This window comes from Panthera pardus, unplaced genomic scaffold (genome assembly GCF_024362965.1).
Source record: "Panthera pardus isolate Hobbes unplaced genomic scaffold, ASM2436296v1 HiC_scaffold_25, whole genome shotgun sequence".
Taxonomy (NCBI): Eukaryota; Metazoa; Chordata; class Mammalia; order Carnivora; family Felidae; genus Panthera; species Panthera pardus.
In genome coordinates, this window is record NW_026526821.1 from 27,379,435 (window position 1) to 27,392,299 (window position 12,865).

A 12,865-nucleotide genomic window follows, 5' to 3' on the forward strand; every position below is an offset into this window, starting at 1 on the left:
AGATAGACCAGTGTTGCCGGTGGCATCACACAAACACATACGTTGATACTACCATAAATTCATGGAGATCACTCTCAATTAGTTCATCTACACTGTCCAGATGCTATCGTATCGAATGCTTACAGCCAGAGCCTGAGTGAGAGACTGTTAAGTTAAGGGATGAGCATAGAGATGGCATAATCTCCAGAAGCTTATTCTGTCGATATCAGTGCCCTGGTTGGGATCTAAAATGAGTTTCCATGATTCAAAACTATTTATTGATTGATCTTACAGACGAACATGACTAAAAGCAATTCAAAGGAAAGTCTTATCTTTCAAACGAGTTATAACGCAAGAGAAATCAAAGCCTGGGTAACAAAATCATTCGTATAATTTCCAATACCTGCACTAATAGGAAATGTGTTGCTAAAGTAGCATATCCCCCAGAAGAAGTCTCCCCCAACCTCCTCCAAGAGAGAGCCACTGAGATCCATGGACAAAGGGAATCTTCCCAGAGAACAGAATGGAAAAAATACAAATCGAAGAATTCTCTATGTTGGCAGGAGAGAAACCCTTGCTATTGTCCATCAGGACAATGCTCTATTGCGGTGTTACCTCTGTCTCTTCTCCCCCCTTTCTGCTGTTTCTAGATGAAATTTTATTGTAGTCATCTTATTATTCCTCTATCATTGTATATTGCTTGTCTGTGAGTCATTAAATATATCCAGGATGTGAGGATGAAAGTGGGCTGCCTTTTGGACAGACTGAAGTGACAGACACAACACCCAAAGATGCTACACTTAGCTGAATGCTGCCAATGGAGAATGCTTCATTGTGTGTATTCTTTTATTCATAACTAGATGTGAGCACATGTCTACCTTGGTCTAACAGGGCAGACAGCCAAAGTACAGAAAGCACAGATTATTCTCACCAGTAGTCTACAGCCGACAGAAAGCATCAGATAAGATGGGGTAGAACATGCTGTGTCTCTGAATTCCACGTGGGGGGAAAGTGGGTGACCTCAAATTTCCTGTGCCCGCCCACATGGTACGAAGCCCACAGTTCAGAAGTTTGGGAACACACTTCGTATCATGCCATCCGTTCTAGTCTGGTGCATAAGAATCCAAGTCTCTGAGGAAGGTGACATGGTGTGCAACCCACTGGACAAAGAGCTTTGGCTGCCACCTCCTGTGGCAAGCCTGGCCATGAAGCTCCTCCTGATCATTGCAATTCTGCTGTTCCAGAAGTCCACAGGTAATCCAGAGCTTTCCAGGGGCTCACCCAAATCAACAATGGGATGGAGTATTTCTAAGAACCAAGGGAATTTTATAAGTCATGGCAGGAGAAGATAGGCCCCCTTGGGATGGCTGGTCTACCCAACCTCACCAGAAATTCCCTCTCCCTGATGCCTTCTACCGTGGTACTGTTCTTTAAAAAAAAAAAGTATTGACAGAGCTGAAAAGAGGCCATAATTTCCTCTGGGAAGATGTCATTATAGAAAGGAGTGAGACCATATCTAGGAATGCTCCTATTTATTAGGATACAGTTTTTACTCTGCCACCTAGCCATATTTTCTTCCACTCCAATATATATTTTAGTCTACAGTGTGTGGATAGTGGAAGAAGCACAAACTGTGGAGTCAGGTGTGAGAAATATGCCTTCAATATCTACTGGCTGGTCAACTTTGGATAAATGGTAAAGGCTCTCTGAGCTTCAGTTCCCTCATTGTGGAGATAATGACACCTGGATCATAGGGGCTTTATTAAATAACATTTGTAAAACATCCAGCATAAGGCTTGGCCCATACTAAGAACGTAAAAATTCATTTTCTTTCCTCTTTCAAAAGCAGATCTCTTATATTTGGCTCTTACTATAGGATTAGAAGTGGTCCGTCCCCAGCCCCTCAAACTCCTAAGAATCAAAGGAATTCTGGAATCTGGGGTTGGAGGCAGCATCTTTGTTTTCAGTCTTCATCTTCTGGGGTCTATCTCAGGGGATTGTATAAGTCCAGAAGCCAAAATCTGAACATCTTAACTCTGTAGATCACTAAAAGTATTTAGGTTCACTAAAGAAAAGGCTATATATCAAGGTGAGCAAAGTCTGGGACTGAACATTGGAGAAACTCTCGCTCTAGAAGTGGAAGAGGAATGAGGACTCAGAGAGGAGTAAAACAAGTTCAAGATTATTATGATGACATAGAAGTCAAAGGAAGACCTGCACTGGCAAAAATGTGCAATGCTGAGAATCGGGGAGGAGTATTACTGAGGGAAAAGAACACCTGACTGAACAACAAGACAGTCTTTCTTGATCATGGTAGGGAGTATGAACCCAAGAACACAGTCTGACTCAGACATAAATACAGAGTAACAAATACTATTCTCTGGGCATTACAGGTGGGGCAGTGGTAGAGAATTGGTGCCCTGCGGCACCCAAACAGTGGCAGATGTGCTGAGATTCCCAGATGGAGTAATAGTTCCATACCCTGCAATCAAAGCTTCCGTTCCTTTATTTTCCCAACAAGAGCTGATGCTTTGGGGGGAGTCCATTGGATGTTGGATGGAAGCCCAAAACCCAGGAGGAAATAAATATGAGTGATCAGTTAGACATAAACACTGAGGTTTACCTTCTTGGAGCATCCTCCATAAGATATTATGAGTATATGCCTGCAGGTTTTCCATACACCTAATCCCTACAAACATCCTCTGTCTTCCCCATGACCAAAGTTGCCTTTTAGTCTCAAACACTGATATTGGCCTATTGTTCTTTATATGCACAGTAACTGAACAACTTAAGAGATGCTGGGGTGAATATATACGAGGATATTGCAGGAAAATATGCAAAATAAGTGAAATACGTGAAGTACTATGTGAGAATGGGAGATACTGTTGCCTCAATATCGTGGAACTGGAAGCACGTAAAAAAATTACAAAGCCACCTCGTCCAAAGCCAAGGACATATGCAGTGACTTTCCCTCAAGATTATGATATAAACATAGAAAATTATTCAAGACCCAAGGCAAACTCTACTTGAATCAAGTACAATTTTCTGTTCCTTTACTTCTCAACCTATTCTAATAAAGTAAGCTGAAGAGGTCCACATCTTCTTTCTTCTGATTCCTTGACACCCCCCCCCCAGAATGACCTTACAGTAGATTCTAATAAAGCTCATTGCCAGTTTTCTGACTTGTTTGTTCTTTAATCAGAGATCGAATACTCAATACACCAAGTGATGAACTGATAAGGACAACTCAGAACCTCTCCCTTAGAAAGGGGATATAACCAGCACATAAAAAAACTATAGCAAGAAACTCAAGGAAGTTGTCATGGAATTCAGGAGAGGGAAAGGTGAAGCCAAGTATTCAGGGAAAATCGCCAAGTGAATTTAAGATTAAAGTGGTGCCTTATAAAATGTGTATGATTTCAACCGGTAAGTGTTAGTGAGAAGGCAATTTGCATGAACAGAACAAAATCAACAAATGGAAGGAACAGGACGTTTCAGAAGAATATACACGCACTTTGTTTGGTCAATGAATAGGTACCCAAAGACAAACTATGGGGTAATCTAATTTATTTAGTTCCTATGCAAAAGCGGTGAGCTGTGAAGACAGAGATGAATAAAACTCCACTACTATGGAGCTCACTATATAAGGTAGAGGCAGAAATAAATACATAACTCCAAGACATAAGTTTTTAGTTATTCCTTTGTTGTTATTTTATGTGTTACCACTAGTAATGGATCCTTTTGGAGACTGGAGTCCTTTGAAGTTTGGAGGAAACGTAAAGGACTTAGGAATTGGTTTCAATTGCATGAGACTTTATTGCTGTCTTGAAATACAAGATGACATAATGATAATTCATGTATACAGTCCACCTAATTCTTAAAGATATACCTTCTGGATATGATTCACATGAAAAATGTCCTTTCCCACTACATTTCACATTCGTTTTCCAGTTTTGTTCCTTACGTCATTGCACCAAGGTAACGTCCACCACACAAATTTGTGGCATATGCTCTCTTAATCACCCTCTTATCTCCCGTTCTAGGGCTGGGGCAGGGAATACACACGAGCCCAGAGCACCTTGCAATGCCAGAAAGCCAGGAAGTGTTTTAAAACTGAGAAGGCTGGGGCATGTTAATGGGACACAGGAGTTAGGTTGAAAGAATTCTGAACGACCAAAGTTGGGATGATTTGACTAATAAAATAAATAACATAGCATTGGATTGTAATACAATGTAGAAATAAAATCCAGGAGTCCACACTGATCTGAAAAATTAAATAAATACATTGGCGAGAAAAGACAGATTTTCTGTGCAGAAGAATTCCAAGTAAATTTATGTAGACGCTCCCTCCTCAAGGAGGGGGAGCTTTGCCTCTCCCTTCAGTATGGGCTGTGCTTAGTCACTTACCTCCTGCGAGTAGAGTATGGAAAGGAGCAAAACGGTAATTTTACAGTGGAGAAGCCTGATAAAACCATGCTTCAGATTCTATGGGGAAATCTGTTGATAGTATGAGCATGTGAAATGACGTCATGAGAACAGCACTTCACCTGTGTGGCCATCCTCCCTAAAAGCCACAGCCCCAGCCTAACAATGAGGAAATCGCCAGAAAAAACCCAAACTGAGTGGCATTCTGCAAAATATCTGACCAGTACTCCTCAAACATGTCAAATTTGTCAAAAACAAGAAACTTCTGAGAAATTGTCACAACCAGAGGAGGCTGAGGAGACATGACAACTAAAGGTAATGTGATACCCTGATGGGCTCCTGGAACAGGAAGAGGACATTAAGGAAAAACTACTGAAGTTCGAATAAGTGTAGGGCTTAGTTAATGCTAATGCACTTAGCTGTGACAAATGCACCGTGACATATAAGATGTTAGCAGCAAGGGGAAACTGGCTAAGGAGTATACAGAAGCTCTCTGTACAACCTTTGTAATTTTTCTATAAATCTAAAACTGTTCTTTAAAAAAAAAAGTTTACTTAGATTTTAAAAGCTAAACACAAAACCAATTTGGTCATATTCTCTTTTTTCCTATTTATCTAAGAGCCTCTCATGTTATTTCTTCCTTGAATGTTTGATAGAATCAACTGAGATTCAACTTCTTATAGGAATTTTTTTAATTATAGGCTGTGTCTTTAAAAGCTAAAAGGACAATTGTAATGTTTTTAGTCGACTCATATTTTTGTTTTTATTGTTTCTCCCATTTTGCTATGATTTTTAAATGTATCAGCCCTAAAATAATTTGTAATATCTTCTTTTTCTTTTTAATGCTTATTAAGATATGTAGTGATGTCTCCTTTTTCATTTCTGACATTGTTTATTGTTTTTTCTTGGTAAGTCTCACTATTTGCTTATCAATTTGATCAGTCTTTACAAAAACTAAATTTTATTTGTTAATTTTTGATCCAGCTTCCATTTCTTTAGTACTTTTATTAATGTTTTTATTTCCACTTGTTTTTCAACCAACTTCCAGTGCCATAAGATTCACTGTTTTGGGTGTATAATAGAATGTCATATTTCTACTTTCTTGGTTTTAATATGCTTTTCTTTTTCTAACTTTGTTAGGTGATGTTTATCTCTCTTATTTACAGCCTTCCTTTGTTTCAAATATGAGCATTTTAAAGCTACAAATTTCCTTCTATACACAGCTTTAGAAGTGTCCCACAAATTTCTGGAATATAGTACATTCATTCTTACATTATGAACCTTCTCACTTTTCTTAGATGAGTACATAAATAGAACCTTGATTATATGAAGACAATGAGGACACATGGTGACCATGCAATTTTCTCCATTAATTATTATTACATGTATAGTAACATTACTTTGATGATATATAAACCAAAGTCAAACAACACAACTTGAAAACAAACAAAGAAATCATACACAGAAATGTTTACACACTTGTCCCTCATACAGTTTGTTCTCAATATGATCCTCTGTCTTGCCATGAGATTTTGTATGGCTTAAAAACTGACATTTGCTTTTCATTTATATCCACCTTTTTTTATGATTCTTCTAGTCCTGGCTTGCCTAGAAAAAAATATTTTAGGGGCACCTGGGTGGCTCAGACGGTTGAGCGTCCGACTTCAGCTTAGGTCATGATCTCGCGGTCTGTGAGTTCGAGCCCCACATGGGGCTCTGGGCTGACAGCTCAGAGCCTGGAGCCTACTTTAGATTCTGTGTCTCCCTCTCTCTCTCTCTGCCCCTTCCCCACTCATGCTCTCTCTCTCTGTCAAAAATAAATAAAACATTAAAAAAAATTTTTTTTAATTTTAGTTATCACCATCGTTTACTAAGTTATCTTTAAATGTCACCAAAAGTGACATTATATGTCGGCTTTGATTCCAAAAGTGAAATTTTACCTTCAAGAAATATGTACATATGACATAGCAGGGAAAAATAGGATGAATTTTTTTAACTGAATTCATTCAAATTACTTAAAATCTCATTGCATTATTCCAATTTTTCTCATCTTATTACAGACTGGCTCAAACTCTATTACGAACTACATTGGGACCAACCAATCCACCTAAGAATTCAATTCTCTAGGAGTGCCTGGGTGGCTCAGTCAGTTGGGTGTCTGACTTAGCTCAGGTCATGTTCTCATGACTCATGAGTTTGAGTCACATCAGGCTCTGTGCTGACAACTCAGAGCCCGCTTCGGATCCTCTGTTCCCTTTTCTCTCTGCCCTTCCCCCATTCATGTGCTCGCTCTCAAAAATTAATAAACAAACAGCCAAACAAAAAGAATTCAATTATTTAGTTCTTAAATTCTTAGAATTAAAATTTATACAATTACTGATACTCGGGGGGCAGTAGTCTTCTGGGATGTATCCATTCTATCATGTTTTATCTTCTACAATCAATCTCTGAATCTAAATGTCTTTTCAGTCATTTTTTGTTCCATAGTTAGTTGTGGAAGGTATTTGCTTAGTGTCTTCTCTATCTTAATAAAGAATGTGTTTTGCATTCCTAATGGTTAGTGGTTTTGTCATTTTTTGTCTACTTGTGACACGTGGACTCATGGTCTTTTCTTGACCTCTGATAAATAGTGATCCCCAATGCCCCATTTAAAGACCGTAATGTCAAAATATACTCAACACTTTTGGAAATTTCTATTCATATTCATATTGCTATGATGTCAATACTCCCTTAATTATTTGATACCCAAAATACACAAGGAAATCATACAACTCAAAAGCAGAAACTCAAACAACCCAATTTCAAAGTGTGCAAAATACCTGGATGCACATTTTTTCCAAAGAAGACATACAAATGGCCAACATGTACAAGAAAAAGTGCTAAACATCACGAGTCATCAGGGAAATACAAAACAAAACCATAATGAGGTATCATTTCACACCTTTTAGAACAGCCATCATCAGAAAGATAAGAGATATGAAGGGCTGGTAAGGATATGGAGAAAAGGAAACCCTAGTGTGACAGCTGGTGGAGAGGCAAATTGGCATAGCCACTGCGGAAAACTGTGTGGAAGGGTTTCCAGAAGGTTCCTCAAAACCTTCTGGAAGGTTCCTCAAAAAACTAAAAATAGGGACAGATGGTAGCTGCACTTGTGGTGAACATGGTATAATGTATAAACTTGTCAAATCATTCAGTGGTACACCTGAAACTAATGTAACATCGTGTGTCAACTATACTCAAAAACAAAAAAACAAAAAAAACCCAAAAAACCTAGTTGAATAAACCTACCTAAAAAAATAATAATATAAAGTTGAAATTGAAAAGAAAAAGAACTACCATGTGATCTAGCAATCCTACTTCTGGTTATATATCCAACAGAAATTTTAAAACTATTTTTTTTTTTAAGTAGGCTCCACTCCCAGTGCAGAGCCCAACGTGGGGCTTGAACTCATGACCCTGAGATTAAGACCTGAGCTGAAATCATCACTTAACCGACTGAGCCACCCAAGTGCCCCTAAAACTATTTTAAAGAGATGTCTGCACTCCCATGTTCATTGCAATATTATTTACAATGGCCAAGACGTGGAAACAACCTAAATATTTGTCAATGGATAAATGAATAAAGAAAATGCGACATAGATACACATACACACACACACACACACACACACACACACACACACATGCACGCACACACTGAAATACTATTCAGCTTTAAAAAATAAGGAAATCCTGCCATTTGCAACACAGATAGGCCTCAAGGGCTTTATGCCAAGTGAAATAATTCAGACAGAAAAAGACAAATACCAAGTGATCTCATTTATATGTAACACCTGAAAAAGTCAAACTCACAGGAACAGAGAGTAGAATTGTAGTTGCAAGAGCTGGGGTGGAGGAAATGGGAAGACGTTGGTCAAAGGGTACAAACTTTCAGTGATAAGATGACTAAGCTCTGGGGATGTAATATACAGCACGGTGACTACAGTTAATAATACTATGTTAGATACTTGAACATTGCTAAGCCAGTAGATCGTGAATGTTCTCACCACACAAAAACAGAATAATTATTATGTGGGGTGATAACTAACCTTATTAGGGTAGTCACTTTGTAATATATATACATGTTTCAGATCACCACACTGTACACCTCAAACTTATACAATGTCACCTATCAATTCTATCTCAGTAATGCCAGGCGGTGGGGGGGGGGGGGGGGAGGGGAAATTGGGCAGTAGGAGGTCCCTGAAGAGCGTCTCAAAGAATCCCTCAGGTACCCCATGAACAAGCTAAGATTTGAACACCTGCCACACAAAACACATCAGTTACCTCACAGAGCACGAGCATGTTGCAGTGTTGGCCCAGTCGCATAAAGAGGGATTTACTCTTTCCCTCTCTCCTCCCCAGAGATAGTAACCCATGGAAGATGGAGTAGAAAAGGGTAGGGGGGAGTCCTTCGCATAGCTGACACCGAGAGTGGATCACTTTTTATTGCCACGCAATAAAATACAATATACAACAAAATCTGCCTGTAATAATCATGTAAAAATTAGCAATAATTTTCATTAATTTATTTTCTTTTATGTTGAGGGAGAGCGAGCAAGCACATGAGTGCACAAGTGGGAGAGGGGCAGAGGGGGAGGGAGAGAGAGAACCTTAAGCAGGCTTCGAGCCCAGCACAGAGCATGATGCCAGGCTCAGTCTCATGACTGTGAGATCATGACCTGAGCCAAAGTCAAGAGTTGGACACTTAACCGACTGAGCCACCCAGGCATCTCTATTTTTTTATTTTAAAATAAGACCTTGGGGCACGTGGGTGGCTCAGTCAGTTAAGCATCTGACTTCAGCTCAGGTCATGATCTCATGGTTCATGGGTTCGAGCCCCATGTCAGGCTCCGTGCTGACAGCTCAGAGCCTGGAGCCTGCTTCGGATTCTGTGTCTCCCTCTCTCTCTCCGCCCCTCCACCCCCTTTCAAAAATAAAAACATTAAAAACATTTTTTAAATCAATAACTAAAATAAAACCTAAAAGAAGAATAAATTTCAATCTTAAATATACAATTCAAATCCATAAAAATATTTCATATGTGAATTAAAATTGGTACTAACCATACAAAAATATTACAACTTGCATTCTCTTTCACTGTTTGGATAAACACAAAAGTGATCACACAGAATGACAGAACTGAAGTAACTAACACTAGTGCTGTTTCTTTGTATCTTTACAATCACTCCGGGATCATTGTTAAGTTCAAATCCACTATTTACACATGGAAATAGATAGCACTTGAGGGTTTGGAAACATCAACGGGACCTGAAGCAAGCGGAATCATTATGAACCGGTTCCTAAAACAAATGCGTGTATCAGAATCCGCACATACCAATGCAGACTGTAAAACTTGGAGTTCTCCAAGCTCTAGAATTCTCCCTGTAGAATACGTTTATTTAATCATAAATAATTTTAAAGTGTGCCAATTTGGTGCTTACACATCACTGCGAAAACATATACATTATTTAGAGAACAGTCTCGAAGAGTGACATTACCAGACATCAAGATTTACTACAGAGCTACAGTAATCACGATGGTGTGGCATTGTTGAAAAAGACAAGCAGATCACTAGAACAGAATAGAGAGCCCAGAAATAGACCCACATACTTATAGTCAACTGATCTTTGCCAAAGGAGGGAAAGCAATTCAATGGAGAAAAGGTAGTTTCTTCAACAAATGGTGCTTAAACAACTAGACATCCACATGCAAAGAAAGAAAAGTGAAAAAACAGGGCTCGTGGGCAGACTGCAGGACACAGGATGATGTTGGAGATGTGGGCGAAGAAGACCAACGGACTAATAGGGCAGGGGCTAGTAGACCATTTTCATCTTTAACTGAAGAGGAATAGGAAGTGAAGCCACTAAGAATTTTAAGCAGGAAAAAAAAATAATAAAGTTACCAATGGAAAGATAAAAAAAAAATTTTTTAAGCAGGGAATAACGTGGTCAAGTCTGCACTTTTTAAATTGCTCTGTATTGAGTGAATAAAATGCATTGAAACTGGGAGAAAATAGGGAGAGAACAAATACAACGTACCACAATGGGCCAGGAGACAGCTGGCTTGGACCAAAGTCAAGATAGTGAAGATGGAACAGAGTGGGTAGATTTGAGAGGTACTTAGTAGCTATGATTTATAGTAGTTGATTATTCATTGGAGGTGGTGGGAGTGAGGATGACTCCCTGGTTTCAGCCCACAGTGACATGAGAAACTGGGTGGTGGTGACGTCATTCCCTGAAGGACAGTGTATGTCCTTGTGTTGTGTCATTATCGCAACATCAGCCGCTGATGTAAGCCCCTTAAATGAACTCTGGAAGCCATGGATTGAGCCAGTAGTACAGTTTTAACAGTTACGGCAGAGTTGACAAATGAAGCTCAGTGAGATCCTGACAATACACCAAACTGACAGCAGCCTCCGACACTGGATGTGTATAGTAAGTCTGTTGAAATAATAAATAAATCTTCCTTAGTTTAAGCTACTATAGAGGGTGCTGATTCTGCTTCCTTCCATACAGTCGTCCAAGTCACCTACTGTCCACTGACCTTGCTACAATTTCATGCCCCAATTCACTCTCTGCCTCACCTAGCCCACTCTTAGAGGGAAAGGTGACTGTGTCTTCTGTGCCTGGGAATGTGGTGTGATCACATTGAGGTGGCTCTGAAGCTGAGACATTGCCCTGAGAAATATCGAATTTTTTCCTTGAACTGTAACCCAAGAGCGGTGTCTCTCGTTTCCTCAAAAATCAAGCACTGTAGGTTGTAGTGCAGTGTCTCCTCACAACACGCCTGTTCCCTTTCTAGTGGGATCTCTAAGGCTAGGCCAATTACTCTGATTCTGTCCCTGAAAATCTACTCTAGCTCCAGCCACATGAAAGGAAGAATTCTTTATTCTTGCTCCTGAATTCTTATTTCAAAACTAGTGTCATGGACAACTGTCAGGGTATTGGCTTCTAAACACTTCTTCAACACAATTCTTATTTTGGTTGTAGGAATGAGTCTGTACAATCTAAAGTTGTTAAAAACAAACAAAAAAAACCAAAGTTGCTCCTAGGGTGCAGACATGTGACCTAGACTATTATCAATAATGGTGCTATGAACACAAGGCTTTATGTGGAAGTATGTTTTCATTTCTCTGCATATATAACTAGAAGTGCAATTGTCAGATCGTTTAAATCTATGTTTAACATTTGAAGAACCACCAGACTGGTTTCCAATATGGCTGCACCATTTTATAGCCCCACCAGCAGGGTATGAGGGTTCCAAGTCCTCTACATCCACACTGAGACTTGTAGGGGCACCTGGGTGGTTCAGTTGGTTAAGCATCCAACTTTGGCTCAGGTCATGATCTCACGGTTCATGAGTTGGAGCCCCACATCAGGCTCTGTGCTGATAGCTCAGAGGCTGGAGCCTGCTTCCGATTCTGTGTCTCCTTCCCTCTCTGCCCCTCCCCCGCTCACACTCTGTCTCTGTCTCTCTCAAAAGTAAACGAACATTAAAAACATTAAAAAAAAAACTTGTTATTATCTGCCTTTCTGATTATGGCAATCCCAGTGAGAGTGAAATGGTATGTCATGATTTTGACTTGCATTTACCTGATGGCTAGTGATGTTGCGTATTTTTTTCATGCATTTACTGGTCATTTGTGATGTAACTTCTTTGGAGAAATATCTATCAGATCTTTTGTCCATTTTTTTCTTTTCATATTGTATATATATTTTATTAGTTTGTACTAACACATTCTCATTGCTTATAAAAGCAATTTAGTGGAAGAATCTTTCTTTTGACACTTAAATCATCTAAAATAACACAAACAGAGGGGCGCCTGGGTGGCTCAGTCGGTTGAGCGTCCGACTTCAGCTCAGGTCACGATCTCACAGCTCGTGGGTTTGAGCCCCGCGTCGGGCTCTGTGCTGACAGCTCGGAGCCTGGAGCCTGCTTCGGATTCTGTGACTCCCTCTCTCTGCCCCTAACCCACTCGCATTCTGTCTCTGTCTCTCTCAAAAATAAATAAACATTAAAAAAAATGTTTTAAATAACACAAACAGAATTTTTTTTTTTTTAAACTTTTTATTTATTTATTTATTTTTGGGACAGAGAGAGACAGAGCATGAACGGGGGAGGGGCAGAGAGAGAGGGAGACACAGAACCGGAAACAGGCTCCAGGCTCCGAGCCATCAGCCCAGAGCCTGATGCGGGGCTCGAACTCACGGACCGCGAGATCGTGACCTGGCTGAAGTCGGACGCTTAACCGACTACGCCACCCAGGCGCCCCAGAATATTTTTTTTTTAATCGTCATTTGGATAACAAAAAAGACACATTAAACAACAAAAAAGTTTTCCTTTCTGACAGGTGACATTGAAGGGGACGTAATTCAGTTTTCTTCTTTTTTTTTAATGTTTATTTATCTTTTTTTTTTAA

The 12,865-nt window shown here is 39.6% G+C and overlaps 1 protein-coding gene across 1 annotated transcript; it reads left to right on the top strand.

Moving 5' to 3' along the window:
- The first annotated feature begins 1,184 nt into the window (after positions 1–1,184).
- On the top strand, positions 1,185–3,009 carry DEFB127 (defensin beta 127). The gene is made up of 2 exons (XM_019458889.2): positions 1,185–1,233; positions 2,756–3,009. The coding sequence occupies exons 1-2, from the start codon at positions 1,185–1,187 to the stop codon at positions 3,007–3,009; spliced, it is 303 nt and encodes a 100-aa protein (XP_019314434.2).
- Positions 3,010–12,865: the final 9,856 nt, after the last annotated feature.

Bases quoted from the DNA above. Each gene is read 5' to 3' on its own strand.
- DEFB127 (XM_019458889.2), top strand. From the start codon at position 1,185: ATGAAGCTCCTCCTGATCATTGCAATTCTGCTGTTCCAGAAGTCCACA. The intron at 1,234-2,755 runs GTAATCCAGAGC...TTATATGCACAG, and splicing joins GCTGTTCCAGAAGTCCACAG to TAACTGAACAACTTAAGAGA.